This window comes from Erpetoichthys calabaricus, chromosome 2 (assembly GCF_900747795.2).
Source record: "Erpetoichthys calabaricus chromosome 2, fErpCal1.3, whole genome shotgun sequence".
Taxonomy (NCBI): domain Eukaryota; kingdom Metazoa; phylum Chordata; class Cladistia; order Polypteriformes; family Polypteridae; genus Erpetoichthys; species Erpetoichthys calabaricus.
In genome coordinates this window covers 254023081-254049743 of record NC_041395.2, presented here as the reverse complement: position 1 = coordinate 254049743, position 26663 = coordinate 254023081, and the positions used below count along the sequence as shown (strand labels likewise).

Sequence of the window (26663 nt, the reverse complement as noted above, 5' to 3'; positions counted from 1 at the left end):
TAACATTTTGGCCTTTTATTTGTGGTTTTTGAAAATTTGGTTAAACAATCATAAAAAGCTACAAATCCCGCTTTGAATAACAGTGAGGAGAAGAACAGAATAACTAATTTTTAACTATCAATAGCACAGAAAGTGGAGTTATTGCTAATGTTTGATCATGGTGTGTATAAGCTGCACCTATCTGCAAAAGTTCAGATTTAAATGTATAATATATCTAAGATTTTTTAGTAAACGTTTTCCTCACAAATAATTCATTGTCAGTATCAATAAGGTAAATGTATACTGGTCCTGAATCTGAAAAATTCTGAACATCTAAACATACCTGACCCATGGATTTCTGATAAGAAATTGGGATCAAGGGTCGTTAAGTTTGTTCCAATGTAGTGCCATGGATCTGAAGAACTGGTTTTCAAGCAGGAACAGAAATGGTAAATTCATATTTGTTGGCTCACATTATGAATGTGTTTGGAAAGTTTGGGAAAATGCTTAAATAAAGTACCCTTTTAATTGCACAGAAGAATGTGGTAACAAAGAGACATTTTAATCTTTTTTATCATCTGAATCTTCCTGTATGCTGTTCAGGTTTGTTTATTAAGGTATCATATTTCAACTATTTCCTCTGCACTGTGGATCCCTGAAGAGATATCAACATAACTAAAGTACCTCTGCAGCTGAAGACAGGTTTGGTAGAAAACTGAAAATACCATGTTGTGCGTTCTCTGTACCAGATAAAGTAGATAAACAGCTTTATGTATGTTTTCTTTATGTCACACTTTCAAAGAATGAAATAATCATATAATACTGTTTTCTTTTGAGTACTCTTCTCTTTGAAAATGTTAGTCAGATAAATGTTTGCTAGATCATCTCAAAATATTCTACAACTTTACTAAAAAAGTTTAACCAGTTCACTGGAATCAGAGGATGAAATTATTCTTTTATAACATAAGATTGCACAGAACAAAATTTTACCATAGAAAGCTCATGAGGAAGGGTGTGCAGCCAGTTGGCCTTGGTCTTCAGATCAGTGACGGTGTCTGATTTTGTCTTTTGACTTTGTCTATTATGATTGAATGGGAACGCCCCCAGAGGTTTATTTTCTCCAAGGTTGCTGCTGACTGAAGTTTTTGTTTTTCCTCAACTGGCCATAGTCCAACAATAATGTAAATGGACAGATACTGTTAGGTTCTTCTTGGAAATGCTTTGTTTTGCTGTGTATCTAAACAAATTTGTACTATGTGGACTCTTGGGCCTATCTTTATGTGTATCCATTGTGTAATTAGTAATTTGTCAAATGATAATTGCATTTTACCTGTTAACTGTCTGCACTCAGTGAAGAGAACTATACAAAAATAAACTTAATTGAAGTGAATTTTACAGTGAAGCTAGATGTTTATCCTAATTATAAGAAGTTGGCTACTACTTTTCCTAGATAATGAACTTGCAACTTGCAAGAACATGGTTTCCCATGCACATTGTCACACACGTGCGAATAGGAGACAGCTAAAGAGCTTAGATGTTAAGTATAAAACGCCCGTCCAGGGGGTGGTGGGGTGCACTAACTCTTTTTCTGTCTCCTGCAGACCTTTCCTGGGAAATCCCACCAGGAGTCAATACCTCAGCTTGAGACGCACCAGTTCCGGCCCAGAGGATGACATCATTTCCGGTCCCGAGGACGTCATCACTTCCCCCAGGACTCTCTATAAAACATCACCCCCTTCCTCTTAAGTTCAGTTCTGTTTTGGACTCTGGCTTGTAACTACTACTTGCTTGCAAACTTTTACTTTTTGCAGCCAGGAAACAGATTATACGGGTGGCTGCCCCAAACCTTTGCAATGTCTCGGGTCTCTTCTTGTCACAACATATATATAATATATATATATATAGAAGCACTGAAGAAGAAAATAAAAATAATGCACAATTTAAAAGACCCTCATTTTCACTAGATGACCATTAAAAAGTCACTGAATGTGGAAAATGAATATGTAAGTGTTTTTGGACTGTCATTCTAAAGGTGCAAATAATAAAGAAAGCAAACAAACTTTATAGGAAGCAGTCACTTTGAAACAAAAAAATCCTACAGACCTCTTAGAAGGCATCATTACTGCACGCCTCACCTAGATGTGTTTACAGTGTCTGCAATAAATTGCAAACAGAAATATAGGAATACTGGGCAGTGCAGGAAAACACCAGATTTAATTATCAGCAGTAGCCAAATATTATTGATTCTCTTATAAGGTAAAGCTCCTATTTTCTATAGATGAAAACCAATAAAAGAGGTAGTCAAATCATGTTTATTTAGAGTATAAACGAAATATAAATATCTGAGATTTTAGTCCGCCAAGTTGTTCTACTCACTCTAGCTCAAGGTTGCTGTTTCCATGCACAGATTGTTTGACATTATATTCCATAGAAACAACATTTACTGACAGCAAAAGTGTGGCTATTTTTGTGTGATGAGTTGTACACTAAGATACTACTATATAGTTAACTATAAGTTACCGACTATGAGACAAAAGAGAGAAACTCCTTTCTGCAAGCTTTTCATTCATTATTCCAATTAACAATTTTTTTCCAAGCTTACTCTAATTTCAAATAAATGATTAAATATACGATCAGTTCTCACTACCTTAATAGATACAATAATGTTACAACTGCATTTACATGTCTGCATAGCTGGCACATATTTGCAAATTACATTATAGATGAAGCATGATATATACCAGGTGCAGGAAGCATGGAGGTACAGTAGTAATACCACTGAGGAGACCAGAGTTCATGTTCTGGGTGCTCCCTGAGCGGAGTTTGCATGTTTTCTCCATGTTTGTATGGGTTTCCTATGGATTCCTCCCACAGTCCCAGCACATGCAGGTTAAGTGGATTGATGATGCTAAATGTCCTGTGTGTGTGTGTGTGTGTGTTCAGTCTGTGATGGACTGGCGCCATATCCAGGCAATGTTTCTCCACTGTCCTACCTAGAAGATGGATGGATATAACAGGTGCTTATTGTAAAATAAGACAGTTTTCTATTTATATTTAATTTTATTTTGAGAAGGAGAAAGTTTTAATTATTCCATTATTCTGAAAGAGTAAATCATGAAGAACTTGTTGAAAATGTCTCTTCAACCCAACCACTTGCTGTGGTACATTTCTTAGACATCTTGCTACAATATTACTGTATATTACTGTATCTAGAATTATGGCTGTGAATTCTGAAGGGGTCATTGAATAATATTTTGTTTGTCCACAGAAATAAACCTTCCACTTTCACTTCTTCATTAATGTTTTGATTGAGTATTTTTCTGGTATGTACCTGTCAGTGCTATACATTACCTTAATCAACCTACAGCATTTGCATAAATTAGCTTTAAAAATATGCTTACAAATTTGATTACAATAACCTAATAATAGGTTACTTCGTTATTGGCTATTTTAAGCACATCATCCATTATCAAATAAAGTCTTCCCACTTCAGGATAAATTAATTTTAAATACCATCATCTTGTCCATAGAAAGGTGTATTTTCTATTATTAAAGATTATTATAGAATATGTAGTTCTGTAATAAATCCATGAGACAATTTAAGAAACTAGCCAGATTAAACTTACTGGAGTGGCAGACAAAATAATCTTGTATCTCATATACCTCTGCCACTCAGATCGCTTTTCATGTTATTTAAATGACAAGTGGACTTGGGAGAGTGGGGGGTTGCACACATATTTTTACAGTTTTATTGTCCTATTTGCCTTTTAAAATGCTCACTTCACTATTTTTACATTTACTCTCTGGTGAGCAATACATATTTTTATAAATATTGAAGAAACCAATGATGAAAATCAAGCTTTTACTAATGCTATTCAAGATCTTGGTAACTACAGTACATTCCATAATGAAGTACATTATATTGGTAAAAGAAAATCCAATGTCTACACTCAATGCACAAATAACATATCCTTCATAGTTCTTCTTTGGATCAGTGATTTCATATATTTATTGCTGTAATTATTTACATAAGCACAGTATTCTTTTACTTCATATATTTTAAAACTCATAATAGCTGAGCACATTGATATATTTCATAATGTTTAATTGAATACCATTCTTGTTATTCTTTATGCTCTCATAGTGCAGATTTATTAATTTTTATACAACAAACCTTGAGACTGAATTCTCTCACATTTCTATTAAGAATAAACTAAGGATAGTTAGAAGCAGTTAGAACTACATCCATTTAATTGTTATCTATTATTATTTTAATATTCAGGTTCCTTCTATTATTCTATTATTGTACTATCTTATAGACTTACAATACAATATTGTTTATAAGGATGCTACTCTTCTACATATGTATGTTTTATGGATTTATTTAATTATTTGTATTATTTATTATTTATTCATTACTATTCTTATTTAATCTTATTTGTTTTTTCTTTTCTTGTAACTTTCTCTTTGACATCTGGCAGAGCACTTTGAGCTATATAAATAAATGTTTTTGTTGCCTTGCACTAGGTTTACTCAATATTTCCTTTTAACTACAATGTTAAACTACTCTGAAAAGTATATTACAGTGTGAAAGAAGCTCAACATTGTTTTTGAAATTATGACACAGCATACAGTGTCTCCCACACCATACTATTAAATCGTTCTAAATAATAAAATACAGGGTATATGCAATTAAAAACTATGAGAGTCAGTTTTTGTATATTATAGCTGCGTAAGAAAAATGTACAGTATTTGTAATGAGCTTCCCACTACAGAATAATCAATGTTTATTTTTTTAACACAAACCTGAATTGCAATTTATAGCAGTTATCGAAATAGACACACGGTAGACCTGCAGTAGTATGGTGTGTAAATGTGACATACAACCCTACAATTACATAGTAAGGATGTTCCATTTTTCACTTGAATGAATAAAAAGCAGAAATACTCATTAAGTTTTGTTTTGTTGTTTTCTGTGCTTGCTGTAAGTCTATCCCATTGTACAGTATACTCTATCCTATGACTTCATTCTTTCCAGTAGGCCATGAAAGGAATGAGCAACTATAGCCTCACAGATCAGAGCTATTAGAAGCATGACTTACCATACAGTGGGAGTGACAGGCTTCTGTCTTGTGATATAATCAATATAAAAAATATAGCCATAAATGAATAAAAAAAACAAACAAAATCTTAAAAGTATCATGCAAACTGTTTAATGCTTATTCAGACAAAATGTATTGGGAGGTATCTGTATTTTTTCATTGAGAGAATGGCAGTTAAAAAGTAGTTAAAAAGTAAAAACTATTTACAGGGCAATTCAACCAGTATTTTAGGCAATATAAATATTCCTTGTATGTTTTCCCTAACAGTTATTGACATTATTTGCTTTGCAGTTTAATATTGTAAGTAAAAAAGTGAATATGACAAAGATTTGCTTTTCTGCATTTCAAACACTTACCTCTTCATTTATGCTTTCAACAAATGATCCACCAAACAAAGCAGCCATCCAGTCACAGCTGGAGATCAACAAAGGCTTATGAGCATTTATACTTCCATCATCCAGTCTGAATGTCACATCTGTCACAGAAACATGGCACAACTATGTTAATGATTACTGAAGCATCATTGCTAATTTAAAAGCTAACAAAAAACAGGCCTATTTTTTTGCTTCCAACAGTAAAAGTAGAAATATTTAAAGACAGCAGGTGGCTGGACAGTTGGCATATTTTTTTTTACCAAAACATGATAATAGCTAATTTGTTGACCATAGATTTAAGTGAGGCTTCATCTACTGACATATAGAGATATTTTGCTTGCTAGACCACATAAGTCAAGATCAGAGTCAATCTGACATAAGTATAATTATATTCAATCAGCTTAAACAAACAAGTTATGGCATTTACAACAAATATTATCCACTTGCTAAAATACAATAAAAGACACTGTAACTGTTAAGCTAAAAATTACAGCATCTTAAATTTCTTTACACTATAGCTGTACGTTTTACATTGAAACAGAAACATCTAATGTGCCTAGACTACCCTGGCATTTGTATTTTCACAGTTACAGATGGGCTAACCAATTGAACTAAACTAAACTTTGTTAAAGAAACTGCTACAGCGGCTTATGATAAAAAAAATAAATAATACCCAAATTAAAATTTTGCCACAAGCACTTGGAGGATACCAGATAAAAATGACATATTTAAAACTTCAGAGAATTTACTTATATTTATGATTGAAATTTAAATTGAAAATAAAAAGTTAGATAAAATTTATCTTGATCCAATCATTTAAAACACATAGCTGCAAAGTATATCACTGCTTAGGTGTTAACATAATAAAAAATAGAAAAGATGTCTGCCTGAGGAAAGGAAGCAATAACTGATTGCCTATTATGACTCTTATTCATGTTACAATTAAATGGAAACCCATTTTCAAGTCAAAGCTCCAAAGAATGTGTAGCTTAAAAGAAGCTGACTGACAGTCTCACCCGATTCTGCCATTTCCTGTTTACTCTGTTGTTGTAAAAGTTTTGTTTAATTTTACGTACTGTTCAGCACCGTTCCAAAGTTTAAGTCTTCCCTATTTACTTGTTGTTTTCAGTATTAGTGGAACTTCGTCTGCAATGGAGTGCATTCACTAATGACAGACCTATTTTCAGAAGTTTTGCATTCAACTGAAATTATCATTTGCTCAAGAACTTATCCATTTGTGAATGCGTGCAACCTATGCGAGTTGGGGAAAAAACACACTCTGTATATCTGTTTGTGTGTGTGTTTTTATTTGTATATACCTATAATTTAGGATGTTTCTCAATTATGTTACTTTATAGCATGCTAGGATCTTTGGTGAAAGTGTGCTAAACTTGAATTCAAACTGAAAACTGAAGCTGTTGTAGTAAACTGTTTGCAAAATACCTGCGTCATGCCTACAAAAAACATCCATTCACCACCTCAAATTTTAAATTGTACATTTTTTGTCTTGACACATAGCATTAAACAAGTCATCCAATTTCACCCACTATTTTTCTGAATTATTAAGTTCATGCAATGAATTATTCATCCAGTGTTGCTTCTGTAATTCTGTTTTGCACTTTGATTTTCACTAAAGATCATTATGAAAGGTGTTATATAAACATACATTTAAATTTTTAAACGCTTTAGCATTTTTCCAGTTCTAAAAAGACACTATATAAAATATTTTTTTTAATTGAACTACACATTCTCCTTAGGATTTTATGTTTTCCTCTAGCTGTACAATGGTAGGCTACTTTAGGTAAACCATGCCAGTGCAGAGGAGTTTTTTTGGCAACTAAACAAATTTTCGTGAGGCATCTCAAGAGCAGTGTCACTGAGGTGTCTTCACTGAACACTGGTAGATTCTTAGTGAACAAATGTTGTTACTTTGAACTATTGTTATGTTTTTAGCTATTTACTTTTAAATACAGCCCATGCAATAGACAGATAACACTGATATGGTTAATACACATAGCTTATAAACCATAATATGTCTTATCATTGAAAAACTCCCTCCCACCACAAGCTAAAGTAAAGCTGTGATATCAGAATTTAAATATGGGATATAAACATTGGATAACGTACACATACGCAAAAGGCTGGTACTACCATTATCAAAAGGCAAAAGAATATGGTTGGCTTAGCATATCTTCTAATAATAATGAAAGGGTATTTGGTAGAAGAAGTGGCAGTAAATAATTTACGTTCTTAATCCTTCTCCAAAAACAAAGATATACACTAGAAATAAAAAAATAAGACCTTCCTTTTTCCAAAATAAAAAATTTTGTAAAACATTAATTTTCAATGTCAAAGAAAAGATTTTTAAGGATGGCAGAAGAGTTAATGCCAGTGAATTGATCTTAAAAGAAAACCAAACTTCAGGGGTTGCAGTGTACCAAGGTATGGCAGATCACTTTAAGACCATTTATCAACTTTGAATGAGGTACACATTATTTAGAGCTATGGCATGAAAATAAGTAAGGAATCCTTTTAAGAGTATTATAATTTTTTAACATAAAGGGAAAGAAGTGATTCTAAAGCAGTGTTAAAACAAAGTTAATAATATTGTGATTAATTTACATTAAAAGTGAATACATTTATCATTATTTCAACATTCATCATACCTGAGAAGGTACTTTTTGCCAAACACTCCTTAATTCTGTTTGCTTTCCTAACATGGAAAGCTTTTGTAATTTCCTGATTCATAAAGGCTTCTTTATTCATAATATTTTCAACCATCATCCGTAGGTCAAAAACTTCAAGCACTTCAGCTATCTGAGCAATTTTCATCAAGTCTTTCTCATTTTCATCAAGCTGACCAGTGTACAGAAAACGCAGCACTGCCTTGAAAGGTCCACTTTGAATTGAATAATCCATATTCACTACAGTTACTTCAAATGTGCAACAAGTTTTAGGGCTGATAACAGTTTCTTTATGAATGCTAACAAAGGCTTTACACCAGGATGACAAAAAAAGCTTGGGTTTCTGTTTTTCAATATCAATGTCCACCATTTTTAAAGTACCATCACTTTTAGAAGCTCTTAGAGAACATGGTGAATGTGTAGGCAAGTTGATGTCTTCTTCAGTGTCAAGGCTTAAAGTTCTCATAAGAAATTCGCGACTAGGTTTCTCTTTCTCAGTTTTTGCAGTTAAAAACAGAAATTCATCAGAAACTTCCATTAAAAACAGGTCATAAAACTTTGATGATGAGGTAGACAAGTAAATCTTGTGAGCGAAAACACGCTCATTATCCTGAAAAATAAACAGAACATCTGCACATAATGCATTCTCCAACAAATGAACTGGGCACTCTGAATTTCCAGCAGGGCCCTCTGGTATCTTTATCAGTGGAGGAGGTGCTTTAGGTGGCAGGAAAGGAGCTTGAAGCAGGGGTTTCTGCACTCTCTTTAAATGGGACTTCCAGAATTGCAAGTGCCTTCTAGAAATAAGGGCTGCTCTTATTGCATTATCAAATACGTCCTTAATGCCAAACTGGTCAAATACACTTGTCTCATAGTAAGGAACTCCAAGCTCTTTGGCAACTTCTCTGCCCCTTTCTGGTGGCAAAATATCGCTAGGTTTTATTGGCCTGTAAAACAGAAAATAAATGAATAAATAATGTGATAAATCATGCATCATAAGTGGAACATACAGTATAAACATAAAATACACCAGTGTTAATTTTCAAGAACTCAAAAAAAAATCTTGTGACACTTTAACAGTACATAACATTCTCAAACTCTTCTAATCCAATTCATAGTCGTGGTGGGCTGGAAGATCACAAAAATAGTGCCTGTACTGCGAAGAAGAATTTCAGAAAGCAATCAGACATGTTAATTTATGTTGCGTGGAGTTCCAATAGTGTTTCATGTGGGCTGAAAACGTAAACACTGAAGTGTGCAGAGTTTCAGTGTTTCTTCCTATACATTTATGAGTCAATATACTATCCCATAATATATAATTGTTTGGGAACTTAGATTATCTCTTCATCACTAGCCTTTAAAAAACAGCTGTATATTCCTCTTCTTTCTTGGCATATACACAATGCAGTTATGACAGGTTATGACATACAAAAATGTCTCTCATTTTATGCCTAATGCTACTGAGGATAAGCAATAGTTCCCCCAATCCTTAGCTAGGTAAACAGGATTAGTAAGTGGATCATGAGTTATAATCAAACTTAGGTCTATGTACTTAAAAGCATTCATGTCAATAAGAACACCAACATTCAACAGGACAGAAAATTCTACAAAGAATTAAAAATAGTGATTTACCCATGTCTTAAATTTTCAGATGAATTTCTCCTACTGCGTTAACCATGTTTGAAATTTTCATTATGGACAACACATTCTATACAGAAGTTATGTGACTTACGTTCTGTATATATTCATACGTGTCAGTGTTTTACATTACTTAAAGAACGAGATTTAGGTTTAGATTTCCATACAACATGCCATACTAGTCTCAATATTATGGCCGCTTTTAATATTCCTACATAATACTTCTGTAACAGATTTTCTTTTCAGGTTATGCTAGTTAAACTATAAAAATTGTGTTGCTCTTGTCACAGAACAATAAAACAAAATAGGCTTGGTTTTCTGTTCAAAAAAACTTGCTAAAGTTAAAATGTAACGAAGTCTCCTTACTAAAGTAAACATAAAATAAGTATGATGTCTATGACCTTCAAATAATTTTCAACACAGTAGACCTGACTGTTTTAGGAGAGCTATTTTTAGGTGTAGCTTTATTAAAAATATACTGGAGTAGAATTACAATATGAAAGTATAATTAATATATATATATATATATATATATATATATATATATATATATATATATATATATATATATATATATATATATATATATATATATGTATAATACATAAAGTTCTTTCAACCAAGGTTAATTACTGCTGGCAAAGCTTATTTTAAAAAAAGCAAATGGTCACACTACAGTTTAGGTGTCCATTACAAATAAAGTAATAAACATCTATAAACATTTTTATTAACCCTCACAACTTCTTTGGGTCAAATCTGATATTTTTTTGTGTCTAAAACCAGTAAAACCACCCTAAATTTCATTTGTTCAGAATGAAATCTTGTGACTTTTCCTACAAATTAATGAAAAGTAAAAAAAAGAGTTGAGAATCCCATAGTTTGTACAGCTTCTAAAAAATGTTACTTTGCTACACATTTTAAACAATGTATTGTCCTTCGGGTCAGTTTTGACTCACCATATACTGTAGTACATTTTACTTTTCGTTTAGAGTGCTTTGTTTATTCCCAAAACATACAGACATACTAATGTTATCTTTTCTGCACAGAAATGTAAAATGATCTACCTTTACAAAAAGTAAAATATATTTTTGTACAGTTGCTACACATTTTGATCAAAGCCTTGTCCTGTGGTTCGATTTGTCGCACTGTTGACTTTAATGGATTTTCTGCTAGATTTAAGGTACGTTGCTTCTTCACAACCTATAAAAACATCCTAAATGTTATTTGCTCTAAAATTAGCATCATTGTTACTACAAGTTAAAATGGTCAAGCAAAATAAAACAGAACTGTGGTGAAAAATTTGTTGTCCTGGGCACCTAAAAGGGAGTGTCAAAATTTGATCAAAAATGACCTGGAAGGCACAGCATTGAGTCAGGACCTGAAAATGTTGTAAGGGTTGAGTATTCTATTAACAATAATAAATTATCATTAAAAATCTTAAAACTCTTGAAATACAGTACACCCCCAAAATTCGCGGGGGTTACGTTCCTAGAGCACCCGCGAATTGTGAAAAACTGCGAATTTTAGATGTGGTTAAAAAAAATTCCTATTTTTATAGTTTAAATCCTAAATATGCTCCCAAAACACTTTAATTTAATTTCAAACTCAGCTTAATACATTACCTAAAAAAAGAATGTTAAGGTAAACCTGTATACTGTACTGCTATGTCTCCCACAGTGCTAGAATGTAAAATACCGATGTACAGTACTCTAATTCATGCAAGTGCGTTTTCATTGCCAGAAGCCTTAGAAGGTGCAGGGTGTTTCGGCGGCATCTTGGGGCTTTAACCCTTTGTGGTGGGCCTCATGGACTATGTAGTTTATAGGCACAGCCCTGCTGGATACCTTGGGGACCACCAGGAGTCGCTGTGGGGAGGCTGCCGGACTCTTACTTGCCCTATAACCCGGAGGTGCGTCATGATCACATGACAAGAGGCAACTACATGCTTCCGGGTTGAAGAAAGGAGCTTTTTATCCGACCCGGAAGTGTTCATGATCACATGGATAGAAAGGAGAAACACTTCTGGGTCAGGGACTATATAAAGGACTCTGGGAAACCAGTACGCTGAGCTGAGCTGGGAGGAAGGGTGGCTAAGTGTCTGGGAGTGTGGAGGATTGATCATTGTATTGTTTATTGGCTAGTTATATGAGTATTGTGGAGTGGAGGGTGCTTTGTGCACTGTACATTGTCCAAATAAATATTACTATTGGACTTTTACCTGGTGTCTGGAGTGGTCGAAGGGTTCAAGAGGACGACAGCGACCTTAATCTGCGACACCTTAAACTGCCACATACTTGGGGGTTAATGCATCCCTGGACGCCAAGTACTTTTTTGCTGCACTTTAAGTAAATGTCACAATTCACAAAGAAAAAGTGAAATTTTAATAGAACACATTTTTTTTCATGCAAAGAGCATCACAATTACTGCAACACTGATCATTTTACACACTGCTAATAAACTGTAAACACTATTTTAAAAACTACTGGAACAATATGTACAAGATGCAACTGACGCCATGGATGAAACTAAGTAAATCACAGAGCCAACTGGGCTTGAACTGCCTGTACGCAAGCACACAGAGGTAAACGCTGGCAGGCTAGGGCAGTGGCTCAATCCCAGAGACAGTGAGGCTGAAGGGTATCACACTTGGGTCACAGAATTGCACAGAAACACAGGAGATTGTAGAGACAGGAACTTTATTCAAACACTTCAAACAAACATGTCTCTTTCAGAAGTAAAACAAGCTCAGTATGCAGTTAGTTATCGATTAAAAGAATAGGCAAACATCATAGGGGAGCACAACGGAAGTGGGACCCGCAGCATAAGCAGAGGATGTCTGGGGGAGGAGAGAGAAACAAAGCAATCAGCCAAAAACGACAGGTGCGCTGTTCAGGCTTTTAAGTATGCGTAGTGTCGCACGAGAAGCATATCACATGACAGAGAAGCCGCAAGTAAGCAAAGCAAGTAAGGGAGCAATGTGAAAGTAGTCTATCAGCGTTTTTTAAGAAGGATTTTTTGAGGAGCTTCCATGTCTTCTAGGGGTGCGTTCAGTCCCCTTGCTCACAAGGGGCTGGCAGTGGTCATGAGCTGGCTGCTCAACGAATGTACGGCACTGCCTGATCAGCTCCTGCATGCTCGCAAATGGCAGTGGGAAACGACTATAGCTGCTTGTGGCAGTTTAAGTGTTAAGAGGAACAAAACAAGAACACTCAGCTGGAGATGCATCACAGTCAATCAGCAGCAAGGAGAAATGAATAACGCTGTAGCGGTCCGGTGCTGCTAAGATTCACACACTTGAGAAGATGGTGATTTATTTATTTTTATGGGGGAGATTCCAGGGATGCACCCAGCCAAAAACAGAGCAAACCAGTAATCAAACAGCAAATAAAGAATATAATGAAAACAAATGAAATAAATGAAAACAACAACACCACCCCTGTTCCCCTTACAGCAATTACACATTAAATACAACAAAACACCAACAAAACACACACAGTAAATCATTAAAAACGTTCATGAAAAACGGCAACAGATGAAATGCAATGATGAAAATAGATAGTCCAGAGATCTGCACGTTGAATGGGAATGTGAAGATAGTCCTACTGCTAGTTCCTGAAATGCTGAAGACGGGTGCATGGGTTCAGGAGAGCTTCTTTCTTTGCAGGATGGCCATGAATCCACTTACAGTCCTAATGTACACAGGCAGACGGCAGACAATCCAGACGTCAAACACGAAACAATCCAGGACAAAACGAATAAGTACAGGTAACCCAACAGAAGGTAGGCAGAGAGACGGGACTTTTTTAGCTATTAGAGGTATGCTGCTACCCCAAAGAACCAGGGAATCCACCTTCTTACCAGACTGATTCCTCCCATATTCTAAGCTATGTGTTTCACTTACTTTTGTATCCAAATTGGCCTATTATAACTGAGAAAGAATAACTGAGACGGAGAGAGAGTGAGTGTATGCATGGTTTAGTTCAGGGTTGGATTCGACCCGGCATCCATTAAAATGGAGAAGAGCCCAGTTTCCTGTAACCCTGTAATTGGCTAAGCAGACTCTAAAATTTGACGCATAGCATTTATCAGCCATACCACATACTGATCAGGATGTTTTCATTCCCTAAATTGTATAATATTTACATACTTATCAGCATTCTCTTTAATTGTAATTCCTATTATTCAGTTTGTTAGATTAAGCATAAAACATTTAATTATATCAAGTATTAGTAAAATGACATTTATTGTGCAAATCAATTACATTTCAAGCTTGTTTTCATTCACTCAAGTTAAGTTGTGCTCTCTTAAACACTTTAAAGATAATTTTTACATCTTAATGTTTAATAATTTACAAACTACTTGTACAAATATTCATTATAAAGCTCAAACTGCATCACAAATGATAAGTGCAGAAATACTGTAAACATCAATCAGAGAAGTGTTGATTTTAATTAGCCAAAAGAAAATCATACATAACAATAAAAACTCAATTGGTTAAGTTTCACATTTCCAATCTAATGGGGTGTGAATTACAGATGCTCTGCTAGTTTTCTGCACATGCCAACTTTATTTAGTTTTTGGGTTGCAGAAAGTAATACACTGTACAATTAGTATTAAATCTGGTAAAAATTATCTACTGGTGTAAAAAACTGGGAGCTATTATTCATAGTTATATACGGTAACAGGGTAAACATCAAGTAAGAAAAAATGCTACAGACCAATAAGCTTTACTTCTACCTTGTATAAAATAAAGAAGCTATAATCATCAGTATTAAAAATTACAGCAGCAGCACAGCTGTTTTTAACTAGAGACAAAAAAAAACATCTGTTATGTTTCCTTATTGAAACATAGGGAGGTAACTGGAAAGTGTTCTACTACATTGGAAAAAACTTAAAAGATCTAAACAGACGATTTATTTGTGAAATGTGGAAAAAAATGTGTGCAGAAATTGTAATATATACAGATATACTATATACAGAAACTAAGCCTTACTGTTGTCAATAAACAAGCCTTCATTCCCTGGTGTCTTAGGAAGTATTGCAAAATAACAATACAATAATAAAATAAATATTCAATACAACATGCCTGTCATATCACACAGGCCATAAATATCAAAAATGTATTTATATAAACCAGTGTTCTTCAACCCATGGTCCGCAGACCGGTGCCGGTCCACAGAAAATTCCTGCCGGTCCGCGAAAAATTTCGACCGAATCATGTAGATGCACAGTTCTGTTCACGAGTATATGGCACATTTTTTTAGTCGACGCAGAAGCTAACTTTTGTCCGAACCATGATTTATTTAGACTTCTCTAAGGCGCTGGTCTCCAATAAATATCGTCATCTGCGCCGCGTCAGATGCTTGTTTGGTGGATGAAGTGCGTGGCTGCCGAATGTCAGTATAGCGTCCACTCCTCTGCTGATAACACGTCACACAATTCTTATTTTATTGCTCGTACGTATTGTTTTTCTATTATTTTGTTGTAGTATTTCGGAAAACAGGTTTTTTCTTTTGTAAAATTTGTATTTTTATTTCATTTTTAATTTGTAGGGCCTACAAATTAGGGTTTGTCGCGGATGCGGTGGACGCGGGCCGGGGAATAAAGAGTGTTGGTGGGCGGGTAAACGTTTTCCGTGTTCCTGCAGGACCATCTAAGAAGACGCATGTTTGTCGTGGATGCGAATTGCTGTATGTAGCGTGTAAAACAGTTTGCGATGTTGCATGCGGTCGTGCGTCGTAACCGAAAAGTCAACGTGTCTCAGAGCTGCATGTGGACTGTAGCACAGACAAACAGAAATGACGGCGTGTTTTCCGAGGCGTCACGTCCGAGTTGGTGGGCGTGGCTCTGCGAGTTTTCGTCGTATCCAATGGTCTTAGAGTTGGTGGGCGTGGCTCCTTCCTGCGTGCTTTCATGGGTGTGGGCGTGGCTCCTTCCTGCATGCTTTCATGGGTGTCTTGCCCGTTCTGGCGGCGGCTTAGAGAAATATATATATAGATGTGTTCAAAAAGAAGCTAGCTCTTTGGAATAGTCGTTTACAAGAGGAAGATATAGAAATGTTTTCACTTTTGGAAGAATTTTTAATTGCTGCTGATGTCAACCAGAAAGTCATATTCAACATAAGAAGTCAACATTTAAGAGCATTAGCTGAAAATTTTAACAATTATTTCCCTGAAACTGCGGTGGGTTGGCACCCTGCCCAGGATTGGTTCCTGCCTTGTGCCCTGTGTTGGCTAGGATTGGCTCCAGCAGACCCCCGTGACCCTGTGTTCGGATTCAGCGGGTTGGAAAATGGATGGATTTCCCTGAAAATGAGGATCCTTGTAAAGGTAACCTCTGGATTAATAATCCATTCTTGGAAGATATAAAGTCATGTGCACTTGATCCTCGTGAAAAAGAAAAGCTGTTCGAGTTGTCTTCTGATGTCACTCTGGTGTCCAGACATAAAATGCAATCATTGTCTCAATTTTGGAAATCGCTAGAAGAAGAATATCCATCTTTGAGTTATAAAGCTATCAAATTATTGGTAATTTTTTCGACTTCCTATTTGTGCGAAAAGACTTTTTCAGCCATGTCAATAATAAAAACCAAACAGAGAAATCGAATGGATGTTAATGCAGTGCTTCGTCTCTCAGAAACAACTCTGCAGCCACGTATATCAAATTTTCTAACAAAGAACCAGCAGCAGATGTCGCACTAAAAAATTGTAATTCTAATTGCATAACTGTATCACATATACCTATATAATAATAAAATACTATCTATATTGGTTTTTATTTGTGTCTTAGCTTTCAGCCGGTCCGCACAAAAAGGTTGAAGAACACTGATATAAACAACCAAAAGAATAATATTAGGATTTATATAGTCCATAAGCAAAAATGCATTTTTTTCATTATTACTGAAAAACTAGAAGAAAATATTTTTTAGATCTGTGGAACCCTGCATATGTTCTTGCCAGGAAAATTAGAAAATGATATGTGTTAGTAGTTGGATAGATTAAACATTTAACATTTATTTAACATTTAAAGACTAGACTATGATGTCCAATACCTCCCAATGACTGACTGACATAACATAACATTCTCAAACCTACTAAATCCAATTCTAAGTAACAATGACCTGGGCCTATACTAGGTTGTAAAGAAAAAAAAAACATCTCTAGGTAGAAGAAATAGTAATATCTCATTCCAAAGTTTTATTTAAAAATCATCAAAACTGTATTCATCGTCCACAAATTTTCATCATGTTTAAAGCTCTTTATTTAGGACAATTAACTGGAAGAAAACAACAATTTTATCCAAGTACTTAAGTTTAATAACAACAGTAAGCTTGGCATTTTTGTCATTCCATACCATATCAGCGACTTTCAGAATATTTAAGGGTTGTGGACAAGCAATTAATACATCAAGATAATGTTTAGAATAGCTGTCAAGTTTCATTTACTTGAGAACACAGGATACTTTAAAAGCCATCAGTATATAATTAAAGAACGCTTCAATTATTTCATAAAAATTAACATATGGGAAGAACATCTGATTACACCTCTAACCACTCAATAAGATGCAAACGCTTTAATAAGAAACTACATAAATTATTGGAACATATTTTTAGCTTACGCAATGTGAGTTTACTTTGCCAGTTTCACAACTCATAGACAGACACTCATTTAATAAAGTTCATTTTTACTTTTTAATCTGATTAAATTCAAATACAATAGTAAATAAACAATAAGCACAGAGAAAAAACAGGTGGTAGGACATGCCAATTAATTTCATAGGACTACTGGCTATAATGTAAAAGCCCCAAAAATTAGATAACAGTTTCTCTTTGCTACATCAGTAATTAATGTCATTTTTAGTTGCATAGCGCATGCTCTCAACCTTAGTTGCATATACAAAGTTACAGATGATGCATGACTTAATCAATGTAGCGTTATTTCTATAGGCATAAAATAAACCCACCCACCAATTTTCTGAGCCACTTATCCAGTTCAGGGATGTGGAAACCCTGTGACTGTCCCATCAGAACTGAGTGTGAGGTGAGACCAGACCCCAATGACAAATTCATTTTTATTTTTACAAAAATTGTTGCCTTTCAGGAGCACATTAGTACCTTAACATTAACTAAATTAAAAACTAAATCAGCATAAGGAAATAAAATTACTAAGCCTGCTTCATCAAGTTGTTAACCCTAGCAGCTCTCAGTGATGCAAATCAAGTCTCGTCCAGAAGATTGAAACATTTACCAGTGTAAAAACAACCTTTCTATTCTATTTTTAACAGATACACTATGGAACAAATAGATGATTTAATAATAAAAATCAGTAAGCATTTCATGTTAGGTGATCAGTAACATTTGTTTTATGGCATGCAAACGTCTAGATATCATCAATAAAATGAATTAAATCTGGCCCAGTTCCAAGAAGCATTTCCATTTTAGCAGTTGTAATTCTTGACCAACTAGAATCTGACTATTGCGTGATGGAGAACTAAGGTAATGGGTGAATCTTACCTTGCTAATGGACGCCTCGCTCGATTGACTGCTTCCAAATCAGCATAACGCAGGTCTAATTGGCATCCAACTAGAATAACTGGAGTCCTAGGACAAAAGTGCTTGATTTCTTGGTGCCACATTGTCTTCACATGATTTAAAGAATTAGGGTTTGCAATAGAAAAACACAACACTACAACATCAGATCTGAAAGAGAAATAAACAAAAAGAATCTACTTAAAAATAACACTGCAATACCCAATAATGCTTTACACTGCATGCTGAAGAATGGACATAAATTATTGTACATCACAGACTTTAAAGCTGCATTTAAGGCAGCATCAATGGTATCTGCTTTGAAGTCATGCATAACATAATTCACACTTTAAATGCCAGCCCATATTGAGGCCTACGCATTTATTATTAAGGATCTGAGACCAACTGTCTCATTTATTACCCTATATTAAATCACATTATACTAATTACTGTGTATACCTTCACAATATTTTTTCAGACTCCACTGAAACAATTGCTTTGCATGCATGCATACTAACATACCACTGGCATAACAAAAACTTTTAGAGTAAGGTTAGTACATTGAGTATGCTCAGCTGCTCAACACATAAATAAAATAAATACATGAACAAACCAAAGTATGGTCACTTGGTTATCTGTGTAACAAAAGAATCGTGCACCATCAGCTCTTACTGCAAGCAAACAAGTTAGACTACCAGTCCACACATGAATATTTTTAATCTGCAGACCAACTAAAAATGCATTAAGCACAAGTCATGAGTTACCATGACTAAAGAACTTACAGTTTCTGTCATTTGCCTTGTCCTGTATATAGTTCATAGGAACCCTATAAATAAAAACAAGTACAGTACAATACTATGTTTTTTAAACCAGCAGATAACCATTTTAATTTTCATTGGGAAAAAGAAAATTACACTGAGGTATACCATGTATTAGAATGTCTCTGTTTATCTACTTCATTATTAGTAGGTTATCCATGTCAGCAATCACTCATGATTTTTATAACTACTGCTCTTTTACTTTTCTCAATAAATTTGCAAGTACTTTCATAAATTATAATGATCCATGGGTATATATATCCATGGGTGCAAGGCTGGAACCTGCTCCTGGCATTGAGCCCGTTGATCACAAAGCACATTCATTCATAGGGAGCTAATGGAATGCTGTGATTAAACACGAACACGGGAGGGAAAACCAGAGTGTCCAGAGAAACCACATGCAGACATAGGAAGAATGTATAAATATCACACAGAGTGAAAAGGCCAGGATCCAAAACCAGTCCCTTAAAACTATTGTGATAAAACCACATAACATAGCAAATGAATCCCAAAGATGTAAGAAAGAAGCATTAACAATAACTACAACAACATACAGTGCATCCGGAAAGTATTCACAGCGCATCACTTTTTCCACATTTTGTTATGTTACAGCCTTATTCCAAAATGGATTAAATTAATGTTTTCCTCAGAATTCTACACACAGCACCCCATAATGACAATGTTAAAAAAGTTTACTTGAGATTTTTGCAAATGTATTAAAAATGAAAAAATTGAGAAAGCACATGTACATAAGTATTTACAGCCTTTGCCATGAAGCTCAAAGTTGAGCTCAGGTGCATCCTGTTTCCCCTGATCATTCTTGAGATGTTTCTGCAGCTTAATTGGAGTCCACCTGTGGTAAATTCAGTTGATTTGTTGACAGTTCATGTCAGAGCATAAACCAAGCATGAAGTCAAAGGAATTGTCTGTAGACCTTCGAGACAGGATTGTCTCGAGGCACAAATCTGGGGAAGGTTACAGAAAAATTTCTGCTGCTTTGAAGGTCCCAATGAGCACAGTGGCCTCCATCATCCGTAAGTGGAAGAAGTTCGAAACCACCAGCACTCTTCCTAGAGCTGGCCGGCCATCTAAAATGAGCGATCGGGGGAGAAGGGCCTTAGTCAGGGAGGTGACCAAGAACCTGAAGGTCACTCTGTCAGAGCTCCAGAGGTCCTCTGTGGAGAGAGGAGAACCTTCCAGAAGGACAACCATCTCTGCAGCAATCCACCAATCAGGCCTGTATGGTAGAGTGGCCAGACGGAAGCCACTCCTTAGTAAAAGGCACATGGCAGCCTGCCTGGAGTTTGCCAAAAGGCACCTGAAGGACTCTCAGACCATGAGAAAGAAAATTCTCTGGTCTGACGAGACAAAGATTGAACTCTTTGGTGTGAATGCCAGATGTCACGTTTGGAGGAAACCAGGCACCGCTCATCACCAGGCCAATACCATCCCTACAGTGAAGCATGGTAGTGGCAGCATCATGCTGTGTGGATGTTTTTCAGCAGCAGGGACTGGGAGACTAGTCAGGATAAAGGGAAAGATGACTGCAGCAATGTACAGAGACATCCTGAATGAAAACCTGCTCCAGAGCGCTCTTGACCTCAGACTGGGGCGACAGTTCATCTTTCAGCAGGACAACGACCCTAAGCACACAGCCAAGATATCAAAGGAGTGGCTTCAGGACAACTCTGTGAATGTCCTTGAGTGGCCCAGCCAGAGCCCAGACTTGAATCCGATTGAACATCTCTGGAGAGATCTTAAAATGGCTGTGTACTGACGCTTCCCATCCAACCTGATGGAGCTTGAGAGATGCTGCAAAGAGGAATGGGCGAAACTGGCCAAGGATTGGTGTGCCAAGCTTGTGGCATCATATTCAAAAAGACTTGAGGCTGTAATTGCTGCCAAAGGTGCATCGACAAAGTATTGAACAAAGGCTGTGAATACTTATGTACATGTGATTTCTCAGTTTTTTTATTTTTAATAAATTTGCAAAAACCTCAAGTAAACTTTTTTCACGTTGTCATTATGGGGTGTTGTGTGTAGAATTCTGAGGAATAAAATGAATTTAATCCATTTTGGAATAAGGCTGTAACATAACAAAATGTGGAAAAAGTGATGCGCTGTGAATACTTTCCGGATGCACTGTACATTTATAGAAAGGGATCACATATTTTACACTAGCTACAGTAAAGAAAAATACAAAAGATACGACATTTGGTTGTATGTGTACTTAATTTATGCTCTTAAGTGCAAATGGTAAGTGCAGTCTATAAAACATATACACATCTTTATAAAGCCCATGTGTCAGTATGAGTGTAAGTGGGCTCTATGATGGCCTGGACTCCTGTCCACAGCTTGTTTCTGCTTGCACCCAATACAATCAGGATAGGCTCTGGTTTCTCATGACTCTGAATTGAATTGATTGGATTTGAGAATGTTATTTTAGATGACAGGTCAAACACTATGATGTCAACCTGTAGATAAAATGAGAAAACATTACATACCACAGTTTCAATGCTTTTTCTCTATTTTTTGAGGTTAAGATTTTTTTTTGCTGTTTTCTTACTATTGTGTCTGTTTAGTGCACAGTATTTTATTTAACAAAATATAATATTTTGATATTAAAATCCAGAAAGCTGCATCATTCTATCTCGTATAAAGAAAAGGAATGCCCTGCATGGAATCAGCATCAGCTTCCCATGTTCACAGAGGTTTTGTTTAGGGACTCTGGAATCCACTCATGCTACAAAGTCAAGCTGCCAAGATAACACCATAAACTGGCCTGATGTGAGTAACTGTACATTTATACATGAGGGTTTCCTGCAGTCATAATGTCCTATAAAGTTGTGGTTTCTGTCGTATACCTGTTGCAGTTTGGAGAGACTTTGGTTCCCAGCAATACCAAGAAAAAAATGGGAAAAAATAATTTTTGATTGTATTTAATGTAAATTTGACACATCAAAAAATAATTATTATATATAAACCTAGACATCTAAACACTTCAAATAAAGTTACATTTTCATAGACACAGACTACACTGAAGATATTTTCATGATATGACGAACATAAAAAATGTTTGTACTCTGAAAGTTTTTCACATTTACTAGTCTTAACAATATAAGATGGAAACTCCAATCTAAATTAAACAGCACTGGCTATACACAATTTGCATTATTGTTTCCCCTAATCAATGAATTACATTTATCTGTAAAAGAATTTAATTTTACCTATTATAGAAAAATATCTGAAATTCCGAAGTATGAAAATGAATAATTGGAACAGAGCTACATGATATAAAAGTTAATTGTCTAGTAGTTGGCAATACTACTAATATGACTAATATTACTATTTTGCTAAATACTTCTGTATGCTGCAAATTCAGTGACACTGTACCATACTCCTACTCGACAATAAACGATATACTAACTAAAAAGGGTGTCCCAAAATTCATGCAAGAAGTAATTTTGATAGAGAACACAGATTTTTAATTAAAAATTGTAAATTTTTAATTGATTCATAAAGTATACAGTATAGGGTTATGTATGGAATAGCATATCGGGTGAATGGCCTCCACGGCTTTGCTGGCACATACGCACTCTTTTATCTAAATTTTCCATGACCGTTTTGCATAAATGTGGCTGAATTTCGTTGATACAGCGCTCAATTTCCTCCTTCAAGGCGTGGGTGGTCGTGGGCTTCATGGCATAAACCTTAGACTTCAAGCAATCACTCGTGGATTTTCTGAACCCCAAATGCAACAATTTTTACGATTAACGAAGCCATCAAGATGAAAATGAGCCTCATCGCAGAAGATGATTTTGTTTGAAAAATCGGCATTCACTTGTTGTTGTTCCAAAATCCATTCAACGAACTCTCTTTCGCTGTGCGTGGTCAGTAGGCTTCAGTTCTTGACTCAACTGAACTTTGTAAGCATGAAGATGCAAATCTTTCATGAGAAAACGCTGTAGAGAGCTTCTGGAAATGTTCAATTCTTGACCATGGTGCCGAATTGATGTTCCTGGACTACCAGCAACACTCTCACGAACTGCTTCAATGTTTAGTGTTGAACGACTTGTTGAAGGATGGCCAGAGTGTCTAAGATCACTAATTGATCCAGTTTCCCTGAATTTTTTAATTAATCTCTTCACAGTTGATGAAGTTAAATCACTATTCCAACCATATTGTGTACGGAAATTTGCGAACTATAGCTACCAAACCTTCATTATTTTTAAAATATTGCTCAACAATGAAAACGCGTTGTTCTTTCATGTAACACTCCATTTTTAATAACCCTGAACTGTGAGCTGTCATGCTGTCTTTTTTTTCGTTGGCAACACTTTACCGCACAAATGGAGACAAATTCAAATCTTACGTGAATTTTGGGACACCCTCTGGAATGCAAAAAAACTTGTATATCATCACACAGCCTCCTTGATCTACCAATTAAATACATATTTTCAATTAGTCAAGTCTTAAGTGAATTTGGATAATTAAATGTTTACTATTAATTAAATATTTTACTGAACTGTTAATAATATGAATAGTTACATGTACGCAATGTTTAAAACTCAGCAAACCTAAACATTTCCTGTACAACCTTACCAAAACAAATAACACTGAAGCACGGCAGCACTGAGATACAATGGTTAACACTGCTGTTGCCTTGGATCTCCTGGATACTGGGATTGGATCCTAGTCTAGTCACCATCTCGTCTCTCTGTGTGTATTTGTATCTGGGTACACCACTCCATCCATCCATTTTCCAACCCGCTGAATCCGAACACAGGGTCACGGGGGTCTGCAGGAACCAATCCTGGGCAGGGTGCCAACCCACCACAGGACACACACAAACACATCCACACACCAAGCACACACTAGGGCCAATTTAGAATCGCCAATCCACCTAACCTGCATGTCTTTGGACTGTGGGAGGAAACCGGAGCGCCCAGAGGAAACCCACGCAGACACGGGGAGAACATGCAAACTCCACGCAGGGAGGACCCGGGAAGTGAACCCAGGTCCCCAGGTCTCCCAACTGCGAGGCAGCAGCGCTACCCACTGCGCCACCGTGCCGCCCGGGTACACCACTTTTCTTATAAAATTCTAAGAAGTACTTATGTTGTTTTTTTAACTGGCACTACTTGGGTATGTGAGAGAATGTCCATTGCTATAGACTGTTGTCCAGTTTAGGTTTTGTTCCTGCCTTATGCTTGGAACTGCCAGGATAGGCGCTGTCCCTTGGCAACACTGCACTGAATTTAGTGTAGGTGAAAATATATGTATTACCAAAGGGAAAACTCTTAAACACCCTTGCTTCCTGTTTTGATTCCTTATAACTGACCTATTTCTATCCTGAGAAATGAATACAAAGAGTTTTGTCTAGTGGCTTTTCACTTGGGATTTACAAAGCAGTCTGTGCAGATGCTTGTGCTTGACTGCTCCTGTTTTTGAACATATGACCATTTGATGAAAACCCCTGATGCATAAATACAAGCTGAAGGTTATTAATTAGAAAACTCCTATAAAGATTAAGTGAAACATATCTTGCCTCCAAATCTGATTCACTGTAAGGAAATGACACAGCCATCTACAGTTTGTTCCTAACCATTTCAATGGATGAACTCTAGGCTGCATTTGACAGTGCCTTCCTTGAGGGCAGTTAATTCCCTTCAGATCTTTCGACACAAATTTTACTTGCTGCAGTCTGGGCATGGGTTCAGCAGCTTGGATATTAATATCTGTGCTTTTCAGGCAAGCTTCCAATAAAACTCTAAACTACAGTCATATGCTTGGATCCTCTTATTGGCAATTCAGTTTGAGAGATACAACAGAAAACAAAGCCTTAGTTTCACTAAACAATAATGATTTATAGTGTTATATTTTAATACCAAAATTGGCAGTTTAAACAATTATATATATATATTGTCACAGAAGTTTTAGACAGTAAAAGTCCAAATAGTAGATGAAATGTCTTATAAAATATGATTTAAAGCCAATGAAATAAATAAGTAAATAAATGAATAAATAAATAAATAGGGGCTATCCAATGCACAATCAAGTTAATTTAGATGGTGTTGAATTTTATAAGACAATTACTATGTTCAGAAGCACATGCATTTAAAAGGTTTGAGCATGCATTTTCAACTGAAGTCTTTTCTTTCAGTTTCTAAATTTGGGCAGTCTCTTGAGACAAGATTACAATCAACCAATGTTTGAAGATGTCTGCTTGTCTTTTGATCAGCCTGTCCATCAAGGTGTATTAACATCACTGCTTTCAAAATGTTTCCGCTACGGAGAAAAAACTTTGAAGGAGCCAGATTCTGTTGAGCCTCACCAAGAACATGAACCATAGGAGGTCACTCAAAATGTCACAGGATTTATAAATCAAAAGTAGAATTCCATCAGTCTTTAAATAGTATAATTTAACTAACACAATGCATTAGGTTTACTCAGAATTCCAACATTAAATTTCAGACATGTATTTTTTAAACCAGCTTTGGGTATTTTACCTGGTGACACATAATAGAGTTATTATTTGGAGAATCAGAAATGAAAGTGATAAGATGAATTGTAATTCCACAGTAAGATATAGTGTTGCTTGCATTAAGTGTATTTAATGTTTCTTCACATAGTTTTTTTTCTAGTGAACCAAGCTTGTTTTATTAGAACAAAAAAAAACAGTCTTTCATTTTCACAACACAAAAGAACGGCATGAAAAAGAAATACTCTTTCAGCTATGCTGTCACAAAAAATGAAATTTCATATTAAAGAAAACACTGTTTTGCCATTTGCATATAAAAATGTGTTAGAGACACAAAGATTTAAAATGACTGAAGCCCATTTAATTTCAACTTTATCATAATTAAATGTTATTGTTTCTTCTGTTTCATTAAAAGAAAACTTATAAACTGGACACCACATTAAATAAATGGAATATCATAAATCACAAAGTATTTAGTTTAAAACTATTATACGGTGAAAAAAAAATTAAATTAATAGACTTAAGTTAATGTTGAAAACTGTATTTGTTTCATTGGTTGGTTTCTTCTCAACTGTATTATTTTTTAAAATGGTGAAAAAAATGAACACATCTTATTTAAAACATATGCAAATTTAAAAAGTCTTAAAAGAAATGCTTAGATAGGAAAGTGAACAATACAGCCTTGGTCAGAGGTTATATGATTATTTAGTGTTATTCATATTAAAATAAACACCAGTACAGCTTTCACCAAATCATACTTCTCAGTTTGTTACATTTTTCTGTTTACTAGAAATAAATATAAGGAATCTCTAAATATAAAATAATTGTAAATTTCTAGAATTTTGTTAACATCATATGCATTTTACTCAATTTAGAATTTTTACCTTCCATATGCAAAGCGCCTGTCCTTATGGTGATCCCCAAATGTGTCCCAGAGTCTTAAGGACACACTCACTTCATCCACTACATCACGAGAACGTTCTAGTACCTGGTAAATAAAAAAGATGGAGGAGTAATATTATTGAGTTGACCACTAATATAAGTTTATCTGGAACAAAGCA

At 35.3% G+C, this 26663-nt stretch overlaps 1 protein-coding gene across 6 annotated transcripts in view; it reads right to left on the bottom strand.

Moving 5' to 3' along the window:
* Positions 1-26663, bottom strand: part of rhobtb1 (Rho related BTB domain containing 1) — a 68849-nt gene that overhangs the window by 8368 nt on the left and 33818 nt on the right. For 5 of the 6 annotated variants that reach the window (XM_028795389.2, XM_051922834.1, XM_028795387.2 and 2 more), the window contains 4 exons: positions 26487-26590; positions 18289-18474; positions 8122-9086; positions 5438-5556 (listed from right to left, as the gene is read on the bottom strand). In XM_028795389.2, the coding sequence (XP_028651222.1) occupies positions 5438-5556; positions 8122-9086; positions 18289-18474; positions 26487-26590 (1374 nt within the window). Of the gene's footprint in view, positions 1-5437; positions 5557-8121; positions 9087-18288; positions 18475-19085; positions 19130-26486; positions 26593-26663 lie in introns of those variants that run through there. The other variant, XM_051922835.1, reaches the window with a different exon arrangement.